This window comes from Chenopodium album, chromosome 5 (assembly GCF_948465745.1).
Source record: "Chenopodium album chromosome 5, dcCheAlbu1.1, whole genome shotgun sequence".
Classification (NCBI taxonomy): domain Eukaryota; kingdom Viridiplantae; phylum Streptophyta; class Magnoliopsida; order Caryophyllales; family Amaranthaceae; genus Chenopodium; species Chenopodium album.
Genome location: NC_137838.1, coordinates 8,798,608 through 8,820,173, shown reverse-complemented (window position 1 = coordinate 8,820,173; position 21,566 = coordinate 8,798,608). Strand labels below are relative to the sequence as shown.

The 21,566-nt window shown below is 33.5% G+C and overlaps 1 protein-coding gene across 1 annotated transcript in view; it reads right to left on the bottom strand.

Moving 5' to 3' along the window:
- LOC145631801 (structural maintenance of chromosomes protein 6A-like) overlaps positions 1–9,856 on the bottom strand; it is a 28,465-nt gene extending 18,609 nt beyond the window's left edge. Inside the window, exons 1-8 of the mRNA XM_081683980.1 lie at positions 9,507–9,856; positions 9,282–9,387; positions 9,023–9,156; positions 8,423–8,478; positions 8,252–8,338; positions 7,731–8,051; positions 6,726–6,845; positions 3,808–3,942 (exon numbers count right to left, since the gene is read on the bottom strand). Of these exons, the coding sequence (XP_081540106.1) occupies positions 3,808–3,942; positions 6,726–6,845; positions 7,731–8,051; positions 8,252–8,338; positions 8,423–8,478; positions 9,023–9,156; positions 9,282–9,387; positions 9,507–9,657 (1,110 nt within the window). The 5' untranslated portion in view covers positions 9,658–9,856. The remainder of the gene's footprint in view (positions 1–3,807; positions 3,943–6,725; positions 6,846–7,730; positions 8,052–8,251; positions 8,339–8,422; positions 8,479–9,022; positions 9,157–9,281; positions 9,388–9,506) is intronic.
- Positions 9,857–21,566: the final 11,710 nt, after the last annotated feature.

The following is a 21,566-nucleotide window of genomic DNA, read 5'->3' as shown; positions in this document are numbered from 1 at the left end:
CCAAACATAAGTAATGCGTAAATCATCACCGGTCAAAATGTTAATGCCCCAATATTTTATGATATACTAATTGGTTATAATAGTATTATTAACTTTAGAATAATTATAATGATAATTTTAGAAAGCTCATGACTAATTATATATGAACATGTGCATAAAATAAGTTCAGTAACTTCTTGGGAAGTTCAGCCATAATTATTCTGATTATATAATTGAAACTCTGGCTATTATATGCGAAGTAGGTTATTAAATAATATACTATGTAATTCCTCCGTTTTTTTTTTACTTGACCCATAACCCTTCAGCATGCAATTTAAGGAAGAGATTAAAGAAGATAAATATAAGCTGAATAAAAAAATTAAGGAAAAATACACTTTAATAATCCGAACTATTGCTGATTTACTCCAATTAAGGTTTATTTTTTGATAATCCTAACTATAGGGTTAGTTTGCCTCCATTAGTCTCAAAAACCGGTTACGTGCTGAAAGGGTAATTTTTTTTTTAACGCCACATGTCAGCACATGATTGACTTAAATTAAAAAAAAATAATAATAATAAAATCCTTAAAAAAAAAAAAAAAAAATGATCCCAGCAAGCCAACCCAGCCACCGCCGCCATTCCCAGCCACCAACGGCCAATAGAGGAACCGGCCAGCCACCTCCCTAACCCCCTGAAAATAGCCGGCCAGCCCTCTCAACCCCCAAAACACACACACCCGATCCACCTCAACCCCTTAGACCACTCTTCTCCCTTCCCTTCACCGGAAAATCAATTAAAAAAAACATTACCCCTTCCTCCGCCACCAAAAACGCCCCTCATCCCTTCCCCACTCTCGAAATCGTTGTAAACGGTGGGAAAAGGGAGGAGGGGTAGTTATGGCGGCGGATTCAAGTAGAGGGTCAGGTTTCAAGGGTTTTTGTGGGTTAGGTTGGAAATTTGAGGTTGGCATGGACTGGGTCGGTGGTTTCAGAGATCAGGGGTGGGTTAAATGGGTGGCAGAGGGCTAGGCATGCAGCTGATTTTGGTGATTAATGGGAGTGGTCGGTCAGTTTTCAGCGGAGGTTAGGGTTGGTGACTTGGTGCACGGTGGGGGTGGGGTGGGGGTGGGGGTTAGGGTGGATGAATGTTTGGTTTTGGGTTTTTGTATTTTTTTTTTTTTTTTTTATAATTTTTTATTTTGGACCAATGAGGTGTTGACAAGTATCATGGCAACCTGTTATAACAGGTCATTGACCCATTATTGACTTGTTGGGACCATTGGAGGCAAAATAACCTCATAGTTAAGATTATTAAAAAATAAACCTTAGTTGGAATTATTAGAAGTAAACTGAGAATAGTTGGGATTATTAAAGTGTGTTTTTCCAAAAATTAATACCTTAAAACCCCAAATTATCCCTTTTATTCAATTATGGGTCGTTTTATTTATTTTTGTTTAAAAAATCATTCGTCTTCTTTTATTAACACCTTAATTTGCATGTCATGCGACTATAGGTCGAGTAAATAGAAACATAGAAAGTAGTATATACATTTGCATACTACAACTAAGAGCATTTGTCGGAGGCGGTTTTGGGCCGATGTAGAGTAGGGACCCCAAATTGTAGATATATGCATATTTGTTCATCCATTTACAAATAATTATATTTGTCAAATTGGTGCGTAGTTCTAAAGTAATTGATTTTAGCTTGGGTTCAATTCCTCTTGTCATCAATTTTTCCCTTTTTAATGCAATTGGCAACTTGAAAGTTGTGCGTTTAAATTCAATGAAACTGAATTCACGCCCACCCTAACCCCTATTATTTAATTTACTTCCTTCAAATTTTTATATTTAATTTTCTACCTTCGATATCTTAATTATCCATTTTAATTCCCAAAATCTTTTTATCTTCCTAAATTAAGTTCCCTATCAAAAGCAAAAAAATCTTGTTTTCAACTGTTTATGTTTTTCCTTCCTCCAATTGCTCAATTTTCCAAACCTAATTTTCTTCCTTTAATTTCTTAATTCCATTTTTTTTCCAAAATTATTTTTTTCTATCACAAGCAAAAAATCTTGTTTTCAACTCATTATCTTGAATTTTTCAATTATTATGGGGAAAATCCTTTTACCTCCCAAATTAAGAGTGTCACTCTTTTCATATGTAAGAAGAGTATTTTTTAAATCATATTTTGACAAATTTTATACGTATTTTTTTTTATTTAATAAAATTTGGTATACAAAGTATAATCAAAGAGGGCCTTAAGAGTTTGTACAGGGCACCATAGGTGTTAGCTCATCTTAGCCCCAGCACTAGCATTTATAAAATCAAACTTAGTAAAATGATAGATATTAAAAAGGACAGGTTGAGAATAACTAAGCATTAATTACACTGATCTATTCTACGCATCTTATATCAAAAGTCTCATATTTATACAATTTTAGAAAATATATATTATATGCTTATATACAGACTGTATAAAGCGATACCCTCTTATTTATGGCCCTAAAAATCCAGAAGCAAATTCCTATAATTTTTCTTAGCCCAATTTCAAAAAAATTTGACCTATAAAGTATAAAAACATACACCCTATATCTTAAAGTGTACTGCACATTTTCTTAATGTTCAAACTAATAATACATCAGAAGAGAGAAACCCGTCAATGTTTGTCCTAAAGTCATTGAGAAAAAAAATATAGGAACAAAAGAATCAACGGAGTATCATATTGCTAATGTTATACTTTCTCCGTTCCCCTAGTACTGCAACACATAATTTAAGAGATAGAGAGAAATAAAGATAAAGACTTATGTGATAAGGAGAGAGATAGTGAGAAAACATGTACAAAAATGGTAATGTTGCAAGCTTGCAACTTCCTAAAATGGTAATTGTTGCAATATTAGGAAACGGAGGAAGTATTATTTAAATGAATAATAACATTAATAGTAGTTAAAACTTAAAATATTACTAGAAAACAGCAATAACAATATACCAATTTATTATTTACAAGTAGTATCAGTATCATTCTTATTATATTGCACATAATACAAATAATATTATTACTGACATAACAATAGTTGACACTAAGAAAATTGAGAAAAATTGAAAATTCGCCAGGTTGCCAATGTGTGGTAATTAGTTTCACAGGAATCAAACAAGCAACTGGTTTTTTTAAGAAAAAGCATTTTCGTCTAAGTTATTGACTTTTATTTTTATCCAACAATAAAAACTTTTTATACAGTGAGACTGAACCCATATGTTTCAGCAGATTCCTGAGGAATCAAGAAATTTTAATACAATTTAGGATACACAGTGAAATCAGTTTGATGACAATTTTTTCTTACCATGGAAAATCTCTATAACATTAAAATAAAAATTAAAAAAAAAATGTGTATTACATACATTCCCATAGCTTTTTTTTTTCTTTTTTCTGATATTTTTGACACATAAATTAACGCAATTGGAGAGAGTGTGTGTTGATGTTGAGAATGAGTATAAGATAAAAGCAAGAGAGTGTATAAGGTGGTTAGTGTTAAAAAAGAGGATGCAAAGGTAAGAAAGAGTGAGTGGAAAGGTGTAAATATTCTGGAGTATACGGGTAAGGTAGCAAATGAAGCTTTTTGAAGACAAGGTCGTAAATGAAGTTCACCAAAAACAAAATAGAAAAAACTGTGGAAAAAAAAAAAAAACTTTCTAGAACACACTAGAACCAAAAGTGTGAAATAAGTACAAAAATAAAATTTTTAAAAAAAGAGGGAGAGAGAAAGAGACAAATAATCATATTAAAGATAACTTAGGACTTTAGGAGTATTTGCCTATTTGGATAAAGGTAAAGTACCTGAGTGTTACGCAAATTTTGCTCCTGTATATTTTGAACCTGCTGCTCTAGGGACTTCACATGCTTCGTCATCTTCTGGACATCAAAGATTATTCGGTCGTATTCTTGCTTTAATTCCATCCTAGATTTCGCTGCCTAAAGATTCACCAATTAGCAAACAGACAATCCACTCAAATAGTCAAATGTTAGCATATTCAACTGTCATAAAATCTAGTGAAAAACAGAAGATAGATTTGAAACAAGATCCCCTCAAAATAGATGCCATGATTCCAAAAAGGCACTTTCCTCACTGATATAATCTTCTACTCTGCTATTCAAATCAAAAAATTGGCAATTGATTTACAGTGTGTGTTTGAGTGGGGGAAGGAATCTATGATACATGCTGCTATATACATCTTTCACAAAATTAGTGTTTTAATATTGATTATAAGAAATACCAACAGTCATCATTTGACCTCGAAAATTAAAGTGGATGGTATAGTCATGTGAGATCTTGTTATATTCGTCTTGATCTATACTATTTTAATATCTACTGTTTATAATTTTTACATATTCAAAATTAAAGATATTAACGATTGGAATAATGTATCGGCAAACGTGAAAAGAGAAGTATAACAAATATAAAAAAAAAAAATTCAAAAAAAATTAAATTAAATTAAAAAAAAAAATAGAGGAAGTATAAGGTGACTATATTATTTAAAATGTAATTATATCATTCAAAAAATAAATGTATCATTCAAAAAGTAATTATATAATTCGAAAAGGTAATAACATCATCCAAAAGATAATTATATAATCTGAAAAGTGATTAATATTATCTAACTATTATTTAAAATAAAATTATATCATTCAAAATATGACTCACAAGTCACAATAAGGTAATTATAAAAAGTGACTATATCATCCACAAGGTGACTATTATTTTGGGAGTGTTAAATTATTAGGTCTACAATAAATTCAATGTATAAAACAGCTTAAGGCACGCTGAAGCGACAAGGGTTATGCAGCGCCTAGGTGCGCCTCTTTGAAGTGGGTTATGCAGCGCCTAGGTGCGCCTCTTTGAAGTGAGGCGCACTATATAAACAGAATTTTTCTTCAGGTGAGCCTCATTAAAATTACCTTGCCTAGGGCAAAAAAGGCGCTTACCCCCTATTGCTTTGCGCCTTTTTCAAAAACAAAATAAATTTAGTGTAGATTGGGTATGTACAAGACTTTCTAGCCATAATAATAATACTTAGTACTCCCTCCGTTTTTAAATAATTGCTCCATTTCTCCTTGCGCGGAGTTTTAGGAGAAATTGGAGAAAGTAATAAAATATGGAGGTAGTGGGGTTGGTGGAAGAATAAAAAATTGTAAAAAATCAAAAGTAGTGGAGAAAATTGAAGGAGAGAGAATATCGAATTAATATTGTTGGGTCAACTTGGTGAGAGAAATTAATGAATATTATAAAAGCTTTCCAAATAAGGAAATGGAGCAAGTATTTAAAAACGGCCGGAAAAGGAAAGTGGAGAAAGTATTTAAAAACGGAGGGAGTACAATATTATTTAGATAACACTAAAATCCCTATGGAAAAGATTAATAAATCTTCATCCTATCTAGTTTCTGCCCAAATATTTTTAAGGATTTTTTGTGAGAAACTACCTAATAAAAGGTGAAATGTTATAAGATACAACCTTTGACCAAATTTCCATCGTTGACTTAAAATTACGACGTTGATCCACCTTGAAACACCTCCAAACACGTCGTGAGGGTTGGTTTTCAAGGAGGAAAGGTTTTAATCGAGGTGGTAAGGGTAGATAAGTGCTTTGGGATAGTGATTTTTGGGGTTACATGTGGTGGTTTTGGGGTTGAAAGGTGGTTTTAGATGTGCCGGAGGTGATTCCAAGCAATTTCTGTTAGTTTCGGAAATGAAAGCGGTGGTTTCGAGAGTGTTTTGAGGTCGGTCGACGGTGGAAATTCGGTATAGGTAGTATTTTTCAAAATTTTATCTTTTTTAGATAGGTTTTTACAACATTTTACGTTTACTGTAACACTTTTTTTATTAGGTCACAGAATCTGGGTTTTATTAGGTAGCTATTGACAAAACGTCTTATTTTTAATAGTCAATCAATGTGACTTATTTCTTTAGACAACAAGCACCCACACTCAATCCTAAAGCATGTTTTAAATTTTGTTAAGGATGATGAATTCTTCTATATAGATGCTAAGGAAGACAACTCAAAGGTCTAGTCAGTAGTGCCACAAGCACTAATATATATATGTAAAAAAAAATAAGGGAACAACTTCATTCCTTCCTATTTTCATAAATACTTTGTTGCCTTTAGATATTATCGAACAAATGTGATATAATGGTTTTATAAAAAAAAATACTTCCTTCGTTTTTTTATTAGATGCATCACATCTGAAATTGCGGATACCTAGGCAATTTTTGGAGTAGAGAAAGATAGAAAGAAGAAATAAAGAGGGTCCAGGTGATATGAGAGAGATAAGAGAGAATTTATTAATTTTAAAGGAAAGTGGTGCATCTAAGCTAAAACTTCCATATATAGAAAGTGATGCATCTAATAAAAAAGCGAAGGAAGTAAATAAATAAATGATAAAAGTCTTAAACTCGTGAATTGACCAACAAAGCTTTTCCAAGTCTGGTAGTAAGAGACTAATTAATTTTGACAACAAAATATCACAATTCCAAAGCATAAATTATCTCTCAAAGGTCCACAAACCATTTCACTAACCAAAGCTCTTCACACACACACACACACACACACACACACACACACAAATTTTAAAAAAATAATTTACTTGTTGCCTTGTTGTTCAAGATATCTTGTGCTCATTACTCCCTTTATTCACACACCACAATTCTTCTGATAGAATAGACTCTCCTATTTAAGTATAATTAAAAAAAAATTACATACCACGGATAGATTATCCTTCAACTCATCCTGCAATCTATTCACCTCCGACGTTTTTTGTGCCAATTGCTCATGACGACTTTTCATATCTGTATAGCTTTTTTTCAAATCTTCAATCATCTCCTGCAACAATAGCCTCAAGTAATTACTATAGGTAACAGGCATTTGTCATCTATTTCTCTTCAGCAAGTGGACAAAGATCATATACAAAGTACAAACAACAAACAATGATAAGGTCGACTAACATAAATCGTCATAAAGAACTACTTGATTGATTAAAGGTGGGGAAAAAAGTGAGTAAAGTGAGAAAGAAAAAAGAATATACAAATAAAATCTAAGAGAGTTTTAAAGAGTGGTAAGTCTGTCTCCACAGTTCAAACTTTTTTTCCACATCTTTCGACTCACCAATCAATACAATATCATGCAAACATCATGCACCATTGTATATTATCCTGAATAAACCAAAAAGAGGCAAACACTCCAAATCTAAACATCAAGCTGGAAAACATACCCCTGCCTGAACACTTTCATAGCATTACCGATTTACAATCACGAACAGCTCAATCATATGATGTCCATGTAATTGATATATAATGGTTTGCTTTTCGGGGAAAAATTAAAAAAATTCTTCAACCAGTTATAATAATATGTTTCATAGTTGATATTAGGAAATTTAAATCAAATGAGTACTGTTTGAATAACATGTTCAACTGCTCCTTGCTTTGCGGCTTTTAGCACTACGATGTAGGAGCTTATAATATCCGTGTTAGTAATCTGTTGATCTCATGTATTTGGGGAATGAGAGTTGAATTTCAGCTGATAGTCAGTACAGCTCATTGAAAGATATTTCTTTGGAAACAACAAAGTCAAATAACTTAGTATGACCACTTTTTCACAATTAAAGTAGGGGACACTTTATTCAGAAAAAAGTCATTTGAAATTGCAGCTACAGCCAATAAATTAATTATCATGAAATAAAAGAAAGATGTGACTTAGAGTTAGGCTTACAAGTCTATGATCAATTTCGGCTTGGCAGGTTGGAATTAGCAATTTCCGTTTTTCAACTACTGCCTTTTGCTTCGATAATTCCTTGTCTACATCATAGACCCAAGACCAAGCCAGCTTATACTTCATTAGTTTAACTCTTTCTGATAATTCTTCAACAAGCTCAGTCTTTTTAATTTTTGCTTGCAATTCATTGAGTTCCCTGACAACAGGCTCAATGGATCTCTCCAATTCTTGGACTAACTCATCAGCAGTTTCCAGAGCTTGTTCAATTGCTTTCAATAGATCATCAACTTGCTGAAGAAGAGTTGCCTTGAAAAAAAACTAAAAAATTGTTCGAGTATAAGTGAGGGCCCTTGACAACTATACTTTCCAAGTAAATGATTAATTAGAAACACAAGCAAACATTGGCCAATGGCCACATACAAGATAAAGCAGATATAAATGGCATATCATTATCCACAAACACCTTAGAAACATCAAAACTGAACGCCAACAATTAACTTCTCGATGTTTGCTCTTACCTTGAACTTGTCTTTCGGACTTCCGGACTGTAAAAACTCCCTGCTTTTGTCTTGAGTCATAATTACACATGGATTCTCAACATCTATCTGTAAAAATTATAACAAATTACAAATATTTTGCAGTTCATCATATACCAATATAACAGGTGACATAAGAAAGAATAAACTCACGTTAAAATGCTCCACAAGTTCCCGAAGCTCTTCCTTCTTGTTAGAAACCCTTCTACCTGTCCATGACAAAGAAAACGTAAGTATCAGCAAGGTTAATAGCAATAACAGTACAATAATAAAAGGATGTTTAAAAAAACTTATCTTGAATAAAAAAAATATATTATAAATTGTTCCTCAAGCAAAAACAAAAAGTAAAGTTGTTTGTGCTTGTTGATCATCACATACATATAACTCACTATAGTTTTAAACTATAATTTAAAGAACTATGAGGAGTAAAAAGTATGAGACACAGCCACAAACAGGAGCAACATAAAGACTGATGATCTAGTAAAGCAAGAACTATAAGCCCCTTTGGCTGTAAATTACTGCATAGTTTCTATGTGAAACATAAGGCTCACCAACTGACCAACCTAGTTCAACAAATCATGACAATTGGCATGCGAAATGCAATGTAATATATCGATAAATACATGGTATAACTTGCTCCCATCCCCGCCCCACACTTCCCTATTACTATTTTCGGATATACGTGTGGTTCACTTATCAAAATTACTCATAAGATAATTCCTTTAGAAGACATAATGAAGCTTAAGTACGAACCTTGGTGATCCTTTAGCACAAGTGTACTAGATGATTCAGTGATCCTGCGCTCAATAATTATGCATTCACGATAAGATTCTACTTTAAAAGCATCCATTCCTTCATTCTTTAGTACCACCTGCACCAAAGCATAGCTGCCCGAAAGACAATAATTGCGCTTAAGGTTGCCGTAAACTTGATCACATACACATTCAATATCTTAACTTAACACATTGCAGCATCCAATTAAATTATACATAAAATTAGAAAGAAAGTAAACCTGCAACCAGTCTTAATGAAATCTTTCAAAGTTGAAGCACGATTAGTGGCCTTAGCTCGAGACCCAAAAGCAACACATAATGCAGTTAAAATCGCACTTTTTCCACCTAAAATCATACAAAAATTTCATTTTGCACCGAAAAAAATCACAGAATCAAAATTCTCCTCAAATTAGGGAAAAAATTAACGAACTGAAATTGAATATTGAGGTGAAAGAGAGACTTACTGCCATTTTGTCCGGTGATAAAATTGACAAAATCGCCGAATTCGATCTCCAAATTGCTGTGACACATGAAATTCTCCAGTTTAATTCGGCGAATTGTGCCGGCTGTGATTGAACGGTGAGGTTGAGTGCTTAAATTATCAGAATCTTCCATTTCTTCAGCAGTGGAATTGAACCCCAATTTTGCGATTACGAACCCTAGAAATTGGGCATTTCAAGGGTTTTGAAAAGAAAATGAAATTTTGAGAGGAAAAAAAAAGGGTTTTATGTAGTGTGGCCCTTTTGGCGGGAAAATACACTCGGCTTGTAAAGCTTGTTCTGGAATTCTTGTATGCGGTTAACCCTTAGTTTTACCGCCGTTATAGATTAGTGTGGTCCGTATGAGTGACGGTTGTTGACCAATTGACTAGTACATACTCGCATATATAGTCTGACCCTGTTCTCTTCACCTTAAAAAATAATATTAAGTAAAAATAATTTCAGTTCAGTAAAAATAAGTTCAATTTAATAAAATAATTTCACTTCAGTAAAAATAAGTTCAGTTTAATAAAATTAATTTCAGTTCAGTAAAATTCAGTTTTCTTAAAGAAGAATTATAATAAAAATAATTTTAGTTCAGTAAAAATAAGTTCAGTTTAATAAAATTAATTTCAGTTCAGTAAAATTCAGTTTTCTTAAAGAAGAATTATAATAGAAAATCAGTAAAAATAATTTCAGTTCAGTAAAAATAATTTCAGTTCAATAAAAATAAATTCAGTTCAGTAAAAATAATTTCAGTTCAGTAAAAATAATTTCAGTTCAGCAAAATTAAAGTGAATCAAACAGGGCCTCCATTTATTAAAGTATATTATACTCTGTACTTCGTATATGTCAAAAAAAATACTCTGTACTTCGTATATGTCAATGCAAATTTTTTTTTTATTTTTTTTTTGGTGTTCCACCCGGTACACCCTTTGGGCTAATCCGAATTCGAGGATCAGTTCTGAATGGTTAGGTTCCAATCCCCTCCCGATTGTTGTTGCGGGGATCGAACACGAGTCCTCCTTAATTACCAAGTGTATCTCCAACAACAAGTATAAATTATAAAAGTTTACAAATTGAAACAATTCTAACAAAGTAACAAGTATCTACAGTTTTGTTTTTAATTATGTATATAATAGTCAAACATTGGTTTAATTGGTTAATGTAAACGGTACAAAAGTCAAATTAGGACACCTACTATATCTGCAAGGAACTTAAAGATCGCGTAGATATTATACTCCCTTTGTCACTTAATACCGGACCTTTTTGAACAAATTTAACATGAATTAAGAAAATAAAAGATAAAGTAGTAAAAAGTAAATTGGAAATTTAAATTAAATTAAATTCACCAAGGGTTGCAAAAAATAGATAGAAAAAGGAATTAAAGTACATAGAAAAACAAAAATTTACATGGAGAAGTTAATTTTACACAAATATTTTTTTTCCAAATTAGAGGGTACTCAGTATTTATATGTGAAATGAATTGATCATTTTCGAACTATATTTGGCCAAATGAGTCAAAAATTAAGGGATAGTCGGACTTAGGAAGTATATTTATATTAACAAGACATGCAAATATTATTGGACAAAGGGAGTATTTGGGTTAGAGGGATAGACACTTTGGGCCTTTGAGGTGTGTTGATTTCCTTATCCCTCCATTCTTAAAGGGCTTATTCCAATCCTCTAACCCAAAATGGATTGACTTGTGAAAAGTTCCGGCCCCTCTTCTTCTTACCTTCATAAAAAATGATGAATTGGAGTCAATTAGAGACAACGTTTGCTCCTAAGTTTGAACTTTGAAGACATGATGACAATAGAGAAAATGACTATTTATTTACTTAATGTGGATCGGAAGATAAAGATTGAAAGATGATTTAAATAGATATATTAGTTAAATACTGTTCGTCCCATTAAATTGTCTCATTCAATCATATTTTGTGAGAGCTTTTTGGATCATATTCATACAAAGTAAAGTTATCCGTGTTAAAGTGAACACAACTTGAGAGGATTTTATATTAAGAAAGAAATAAATGTTAAACAAGAAATTGGAACATACCCAATTATTAACAAGCAGTAATACAAATTTTAATAAAGCTTTAGATCTCTTATTCTCTTGTATGAAGAACTTTAAGAAGAATAAAAAAAAATCACTAGTAGCTAACTCTCATCATGCAAGTTATATCTCAGAATATCATGACACCAATTCATGTATTGCAGATCAACATGGATTTACCGATACTCATATGCTGATATGCATTTTACTGAAGCTAAGACATAATACCATCTGTACTGTTTAGGCGTTTAGCTACATAACATACAAAAAATTATAATTACCAATGAAGGAATTAAACACTTCCCTTATTTTTATGATTAAGGATACAAACTACAAAGTACTGATCATAACACGAAATCTTACAAGCTCGAAATTTCAATGAAAATTCAAAATCATTCTGCTGTGAAGCCTTCATGCTTATTGCATAGCACAGTTTTAATGTGTCAAAGATTCAGTCATTATTCTGAGAGAAATCTTAATAGGCCTCCAGATTTACACCAAGTAACAGCTATATGGTTGGTTGAGCTTAGTTTTAAACAGACTACAAGAATGTTTACTTAGCTAAGGACTAAGTTAATGACTTCAATGCTAAAATTAACCACATTTTGTTCTTCATCACATAACTATAGCTTGAAAATAAAGAACACATACGACTATATGAGACTTGACTGCTAAGCTAACAAAGATTAGTTATGACATTTTTCTTCGTCACTTAACCATAGCTTGAAAGTAAAGGACAAATACGATTTTATGAGACTATAAGGACTAGTGTTTGCCAGTTACATATGCCCTTATACGAGATATTGAGGAAATTAAACAATGTCACGCCATACCAAGCCTTGTTAAGATTAAAAATTTGTCATTATCAAAGGAATTCAGTTTAATCCTTGTAATACTACTTCACTGATTGAATTGGCACACTTCAAGTCTTCAACAAAAATAAAATCTCTATTGTATGTATTTTAGCAAGTATCGTTTCAAAATGATGTACACCAAATTTAATTTCCATGCCAAAAATTTCAATGAAACATCCTAATAAAGTGATTTCCAAGTCAAAAAGCCAGTGAATTTTCCACACATAATGTCCCATTCTATACTGTAAACTTAATTATAAAGGCTTTATCTTAAAATAAAGTCAGGACAGAAACTACTGTTAACGAAATAAAGCATAACCTTTCTTTTTCCACTCATAACATAAAACCAATTAAAGTAAGAACTTAGAAGTATAGATGTGTAAAGTTTCGAGACATTGACATTATGATGAACATCAAATTAAATGAACACTACTGTAATGCACTACTTGTAAGATAAACTCGAGTTAATTAGTATAATTAATCCGACCCTTTTAAGTTTCAATACATAGTCTATGTCAATGCTTAATTAAGCACATTTTGAACAAGTCTCAATATTCAGAAATGTACTGCAGGTCAACCGGGGTCTGGCTTTCATGGCGTAGTACATGATCGTGTTGCTAGTAAATAATTTACTACTCCCTCCGTCAATAAATTACATTCCTACTTCTAACATTTATTCCTCACATGATAGAGAGAAGTAGGAATGTAATTTAGAGACAGAGGGAGTAGCTAGCAAAAACTACCAGGAATTTCTTTGAAACATCCTGAAAATATAGGTATTTCTCCAAGACTACAATAACTAATGATTTCCACGTCAAAAAGCCAGTCAATTTTCAAATGCATGTCCCAATCTATATTGTAAATTGTTAATGGTTTTATCTTAGAATGTTAGGAAATTAATAGACTTGGTGCGAGTAGTGTCTTGCAGGTCAATCGGGGTCTGGGATTTCCAATTTCCATGGCGTAGTACATGAATGTGTGCTCGTAATATGTTTAAATATTAAAAAAGGACTTTCAAGTCAAAAAATTAGTCTACGGTCAAAAATTGTCCGCCAATATATCTCAATTTAAATTATGATGGTGGACACCATGAAATTTATAAATCTCAAAATGATATTCAAAAATCTTTATAAGTAAGGTTCCATTTCAGCACCAAGCAACTAACCCACTGCCCACTCTACCTCTGTTTTAATACCAAAATGCCGCCTTTCATTTCTTCATCATGTCTTTCTTTCATGATTTGTTTATGGATATACAGCTGCCTGTATATGCACTCTATCTCCAGTCAATATCTCGACGATCAAAAGTCTTTACTCCTTGAGTTAAAAAACAATCTTAAGTACAACTCCGAAGCCTTAGACAAGCTTGAGGGGTGGAATCACAGCACAAACTATTGTCAATGGAGCGGAGTTGAATGTGACAACTCAAATAACGGTAGAGTCATTGGCTTAGATTTGAGCAACAAAAATATCATTGGTGGCATCGACAATACAAGCAGTTTGTTTCGTCTGCAGTTCCTCCAGAGCTTGAATTTGGGGGGTGAAAATAAGATCCAGGATGAGATACCTTCAGCAATAGGCAAACTGTCTAGCCTAACTTACCTCAATTTGTCTACTGCACCTTATAGTGACACCAATTTCAGAGGTCAGGTACCTATTGAAATCTCAAACCTTGTCAAATTAGTTGTTCTTGATATTTCTAATAGTTTCAGAACATACATGAATAGGCCAAATTTGGCTGATATAGTTAGAAACTTGACGAATATCAGAGAACTCTATCTTGATCGAGTCAACATTTCAGCCATAGGGAGCCAATGGTGCCAGACGTTAGCATCATCGCTCCCTCACTTGCAAGTCTTGAGCATGTCTTTGTGTTACCTTGAAGGACAAATTCACAACTCCCTTTCAAGGCTTCACCGTATTTCTGTAATCCGTTTGGATGGTAACTCTCTAGTTGGTCCGGTACCAGAGTTTTTAACCAGGCTCACAAACTTGACAATGCTGTCACTATCCTATAATGACTTAACCGGGATAGTACCTCATAAAATTTTCCAAGTACCCACACTTAGAAACCTTGACTTTTCTGTTAATCCCAACTTAGAAGGGACTTTACCAGTCTTTTACACCAATGGGTCTCTTGAGGAGCTGATCCTTAGTAGTACAAAATTTTCCGGGGTCTTGCCAAGTTCCATTAGCAATCTCAAGAGTCTTCGTACAATAAATTTAAGATACTGCCAATTCAATGGAAGTCTTCCATCATCAATTGGAAGTATAAACCTCCTTCAGAGTTTAGTTTTAACCACTAACCAGTTTTCTGGTTCCATTCCATCATCAATTGGAAGTCTTAACATACTGGAGGATCTAGAACTAAATGATAACCAATTTTCTGGTCACATTCCATCGTTTTCATCATTGAAGAAACTGAAAACCTTAAATCTCCACAACAACAGTTTAGTTGGTTCTATCACTGGCAAAAATTGGGAGAAACTACTCAATCTAGAGTTACTTTCCTTGTCATTCAATTCACTAGATGGAAGTATTCCTATGTCATTGTTTTCATTGCCATCACTCCAGTCCTTATATTTGGAAAATAACAAATTCAGTGGGCAACTTAATGAGTCTGCAAGCCCGGCTTTGTCCAAGTTAACAGATGTATACCTAGGCAGCAATAACTTGGAAGGGCCAATCCCAAAGTCAATTTTCCATCTAAGACAACTTGAGTGGCTAGATCTATCCTCAAACAGTTTTAATGAAGGGTAAGAATGATTTAATTTATCATTTACATATTTGAGTTTGTATGTCTTTCTATTTTTATTATTCTTGTTTTTTCTTCTTTGTTTTGCCTCACTTAAAAGTGCCATTTTTAATTGCCGCCACTGCACTGCTTTAAAATTTCTAAGACTATTTGTTTCATAAATAAACTTTCTAGTATGTACAAAACCTTCCACTATACATTTATACCTCCATCAAAGAACGTAAGATTTTATCTCAAAAGCTATCTACCATATAATTTTATTTTATTTTTTTTGAAAGAAATATAATAATTTTTTTTTATTATTAATTATTTCAATATTTCACAAATGCTAACGAACGTCCCAGGGTGTTGGATAAGGTAGTTAAAAGTAGAAAGATTAAATTAAAATTAACATTAATTACACTGATCGACGCGTGATTTTGTCAAACTTTTCAAAATTAAAATCGGTAAAATTTTAAATGCTTATCCAACGTCCCGGAGGCGTTCGTTTCATCTTATTGAATTTCTTATTCATGTTGTTTCATCTTTCATATAGGTGTTGCTGTGCCCAATCCCGCTGTGGATGACAGATATGTAATGTGCTGAATCAAAAATCTTACGCCGGTAAAATAATGAATTATAGTAATTAGTATAGTTTGTAAGACTTTAAGGGTTGTATAAGTATTAAGGGTTGACACTTTTTTAAATCAATTGTTACCGCTTATAAATTGTGTTCCTACTACTTTAGATGAAATACTTCTTTATAATTGAACTGATATAAGCATGTAATCTTTAGTTATTATTTGAAAAGTATGTCCAAGTTTAGATCCAACAAGTCCCATGGAACCAATGCTTCAAATTTTATTATGGACTTATCATCCCGGCAATTTAATTAGCAGCCAAGTAAACCATTTAGAATTATCATCCCGTTAATTGCTACGATTAATATAACTCAATCTGAGCTAGCTTGAATCATTGCAAATGAGTTGGTGCTGCAAATTACATCGAAGTCTATATTTAGCAACTCCCGAATGTTAAATTTAACCAAGAATTAATGTAGCTGAGGTTATTTTCTAAAATTTGTCATGCATCCGAACAGATGTGAAATTAAGACACTGCTCTCGTACAAGTAAGAGGATGCCCCAGTTTCTCATAGTGAAAAACAAAATTTGTATGAGAAAGAAATTTCATTTTTCAATATGAGAAACAGGAAATTTCCCATTAACCAATGATTATTTTTCGTAACTAGAACGATATATATGAAGAAGCATCTAATGCAAAAGACACCGCGTCGTCTCACACACAATTTATGTCATGCTTAACACAATTTTTAAATTTTCACTTTAACCAAGTTTAATTTTGAAAAACTTGAATAATTTATTTATTGAACCATATATTAAGTACTCTATTAAAAGTCGATTGGGTATGTTATTAATTATCGTGATGTATAATTATCATATCGATAAATATATATAACTTTTTAGACAAGCTAGGTTACAAGTTGTTTTCTTCAATTCTTCTTGAGCTTAAACTTTGGAAAATTTATCAAATCTCTTTCAATAGGTCTTTTGTGGAAATTGGAAAAGGACATTAACTCTTTGTTTGGATAGCAAAGAAGGAAGGAAAAGAAGGGGAGGGAAAATGGAGGAAGGGAAGGGAAAAGAAAGGGAGGGGGAGGTGAGCTCCATTTTGCCTCCAAATCTCTCCAATTTTGGAGAGATTATGGTTATTAAAGAGAAAGGGAAAATGAATCTCTCCCTCTCCTTCCCCTTCCTTCCCCCAATCTTTTACTCAAACAAGAGATTTTGTCCCCCTTCATTTCTCTTCTTTTCTTTTCCTTCCATTTCTTCCTATCCAAACAAAGTGTAAATAAAAAATTAGCTGCTTAAAATGCAAAAAGAAAAAACCTGCTCTAGATGTTTGAATCTAGCTAAATACAGTTCCTTGATGAACTACGTAACTAAAAGTCAGTTGTGGTGTAATACAGAAATGCAATGTGATAAACAAGAGTTTTTACGCGTGTATGATGAAATAATGAATTATACTCGTAGTAATTCTAGTAGATAGCAGACGCGGTATAGTTTGTAATAATCGTAACATATTTCTTTTTTTTTTTTTTCATAATACTGTAAATGAAATCATAGCTATAAATAAGTGTATGTAGCACTACTGCACTAGCATTATAATGGATATATGTCTATAAGAACACTGATCAATTACCGCGTGTAAACACTTAATAATTACTATAATTACGAAATTCCATTCCATTAATTTTAATGAAACATCAATTTAAAACTACTTAATTAATGACTTCCAAATTAAAGTTCCAAGTCAAAAAGTTAGTCATTTTTCCAGAAAAATAAGTGCACATTTTCCACATTAAACTTATAATGGCCGACCTCATGAAATTCTTCTATTTGACAATTTCTTACCGATTATTTTTTTTGTGTTCCAGCCGCTTCACCCTTTACGCTAATCCAAATTTAGAGATCAGTTTTGGGTGGTTAGGTTTCAATCTCTTCCCAATTGTTGTTGTAGGAGGTCGAACACAAGTTTTTCCTACAATCACCACTACACCAACATCTAATTGGTATTTCTTACCGATTATGAATGGAAGAAATACTAGTTTTGTCTCAATATGCTAGTCAATACTAGTTAGCAGAAATTACAATGTGCATAACTCCATGCAACCAAATTCAATCGTCTTGGTTACGTTGCATTATTAATTGAAAGGTAGTAGTCATTTGTAGGTACTAGCTTAGCCACTATAATTCATGATTGAGCATACCTTAAGTTGTATAAATACTTGAATATCAACAACGGTTTCATTCATTCACAACAAACATTACTCCTAGTACCTCACATACTACTTCACTCTTATCTCAAAAATGAAAACAATTCCACTTATTTTTTCTTCTTGGCCTTTTTTCTTCATCTTGATTGTTTGTAGTTGTATACCTTTTGTCTCTACCCAATGTCTCCGCGATCAAAAGTCTTTACTGCTCGAGTTAAAGAACAATCTTGCATTTGCTCCCAATGCTTATGACAAGCTTGAGGGGTGGAATCAAAGCACCGATTACTGCCACTGGAGCGGTGTCACATGTGACAACTCCAATGGTCGAGTTATTGGGCTTGATTTGAGTAGCAAAGATATCATTTGTGGCATTGACGATTCAAGTAGTTTGTATCATCTTCAGTTCCTCCAAACCTTGAATTTAGCGAACAACAACGATTTACAAGGTGAAATTCCGTCAAGAATTGGCACACTGTCTAGCCTCACTTACCTTAACTTGTCATGGGTAGGCTTCAGCGGACAGGTACCTATTGAAATATCAAACCTTGTTAAATTAGTTGTCCTTGATATTTCAAATTCAGGGGTAGAAAATTCACCTTTATACATGCACAAGCCAAATTTGGCAACAATCATTCGAAACTTGACTAATATTAAGGAACTCTATCTTGATTATGTCAATAATTCAGCCGTAGGGGATAAATGGTGCAAGGCATTATCGTCATCCCTCCCTCGCCTTCAAGTAATGAGCATGTCCAATTGTGACTTGAGGGGTGAAATCCATAAGTCCCTTTCAAATCTCCGCCATCTCTCCGTAATCATGCTCGATGATAACGGCAACATGGGTGGACGAGTACCAGAATTTATGGCCGGGTTCACAAACTTGACGAAGTTATCGCTAAGTGTATGTGGCCTATATGGGATAGTCCCTAGTAAAATTTTTCAAGTACCAACACTTAGAACCCTTGACTTATCAGGTAATGAAAAGTTGCAAGGGAATTTGCCAGTCTTTTACAAGAATGGGTCTCTTGAGGAGTTATGCCTTTCTTCTACAAACTTTTCTGGCACCCTGCCAAGATCCATCAGCAACCTTAAAAGGCTTCGTGCAATTGATCTCTCTCGAAACCAATTTTCCGGAATTTTACCAAGCTCCTTGAGCAACCTTAAAAGGCTCCTTAGAATTGATCTCTCCTATAATCAATTTTCTGGTCCCATTCCATCATTTTCATCCTTGAAGTATCTAAAATCCATAAATCTTCGATTTAACAATTTGAATGGTTCAATCAATGCCACAGATTGGGATAGGTTACTAAGTTTAGAAGAGCTTAACTTGTCTTATAATTCACTTGATGGAAAAATTTCTACCTCATTATTCAGTTTGCCATCACTTCAGTTGATCGATTTGTATAAAAACAAATTCAGTGGGCAACTGAATGAATTTGCAAGCATAGCCTCTTCCCAGATTAGTTATCTTGACTTGAGGTACAATAGCTTGGAAGGGCCAATCCCAAAGTCATTTTTCCAACTAAGAGAGCTCCAATTTTTGTATATGTCTTTCAACAGGCTCAATGGCACGCTAGACCTAGCGGATTTTCTACAAAGATTTAAGAGCCTCAAGGAACTTGATCTTTCCTTCAATCGCTTGTCTGTTGGTACAAACGATTCTGGGGAAAACTCCACTTTTCCACAGCTACAGATCCTATTTTTGGCTTCTTGCAACTTGCGTACCATCCCTAAATTTTTAAATAACCAAACATCTTTACAAAATCTTGACCTTTCCATGAATCAAATCACGGGCACAATACCCGAGTGGATGTGGAAAATTACTAGGTTCAACCTTTCTTTCAATCACTTAGTGGAATTAGAACCACCTTTGTCGTTCTCAAATAATTTAGGGTTTATAGATCTCTCTTCCAATAATCTTCAGGGCAAATTCCCAGTTGTCAAATTCAATTATTACTATTTGGATTGTTCCAACAATAATTTCAGTTCCATCAATCCAGACATAGGAAACTATCTATCATATGCTAGCTACATGTCATTTTCGAGAAATAATTTACTTGGGATCATCCCCACGTCACTATGCAGTGCCAAAAATTTGGAGCTACTTAATCTAGAACATAATCATTTGGGTGGCACAATTCCCGATTGTTTTGCTACCATGACCCGACTCATGGTGTTGAATTTGAGAGGAAACCAATTAGACGGTGAAATCCCAGATAGATTCACAAAAGGTTGCAGTTTACAAACTCTTGACTTGAACAGCAATTTTATGCAAGGAAGGATACCTCGATCACTTGCCTACTGCAAAGACTTGAAGGTATTAGATCTTGGAAATAATCAATTGAGTGACACTTTTCCTTGTCATTTAAACAGCTTGTTTAACTTGCAAGTTCTCGTCCTTCATTCCAACAAGCTCCATGGAACTATTGTTTGCCCACAGAGTCACTCAATATGGCCATTGCTTCAAATAATGGACGTAGCTTCCAATCACTTTGTTGGTGAGCTAAAATCCCAAATTCTTTTCAAGTGGAGGTTAATGATGGCTGGATTAACTAAAGAGAAATCAAAATCTAGGTTTCTGCAATGCTCTGGTTCAACTGGTGATTACTACCAAAATTCAGTGTCAGTTAACTTTAAAGGTAATACCTATGAGTTGCAATACATCCTAACAATCTTCACTAGCATTGATTTCTCCAACAATGCTTTTCATGGGGAGCTACCGGAAGAGTTGGGAAATTTGAATGCACTTGTAGTTCTCAACCTCTCTTACAACTCCTTCTTGGGGCATATTCCATCATCATTTGGAAATTTGAGCCAGATTGAGTCATTAGATCTCTCTTGTAATAACTTGAGTGGGAAGATACCTTCACAGCTTGCAAGCTTGAATTTCCTCGGCTACTTGAACCTTTCCTTATGAAGGCAACGGGCACTCAACTTCAATCATTCAACGCATCGTCATATGAAGGCAACCAAGGACTCTATGGTCCCCCATTGACAACAAGAAATCCAATAATGACTCCACCTACTTCTTCAGAGGGATCAAATTGGAGTTCAAAGAACGAACGAGAGTGGATGTTAAGGGGTGCTGAAGTTGGGTTTTCGGTTGGGATCACCATCTTTGTAGGGCCTATCCTTTACATTAAAAGGTATAGGGAATGGTATTGCAAGCATCTTCATAGACTGGTTATGAAAATTCTACGAAGGGAAGATAATAGTACAAGGGCAAGGAGGAGGAGGAGGAACCAAAAAAGGCAAAGACACTAGACCCATAGAAAGAGATGAAACAGAAGAATTGAACGATTGGAAAGTATACTTCTATATGTTCATATCTAGCACCTTATTAAACTTGCTCATCAACATATTTGAATCTAGTTAAATGTAGTTCCTTGAACTACTAAAAATCATCATTAATTTTTAATTGCAGCTAGATTGAATAGTTATATGTAAAAATAAAATAATAATAATCATTGCCTTTTTCAATGACCACTATTTAAATAAAAAATAACAATCCTCCTTGGTTCTTTCGAAAATTTCAGGCAGACATCCCAATGTTTGGTTTTTTTTTTTTCGAATTAAACCCATACATGTTCGCCTCCGGTGTCAAGGCC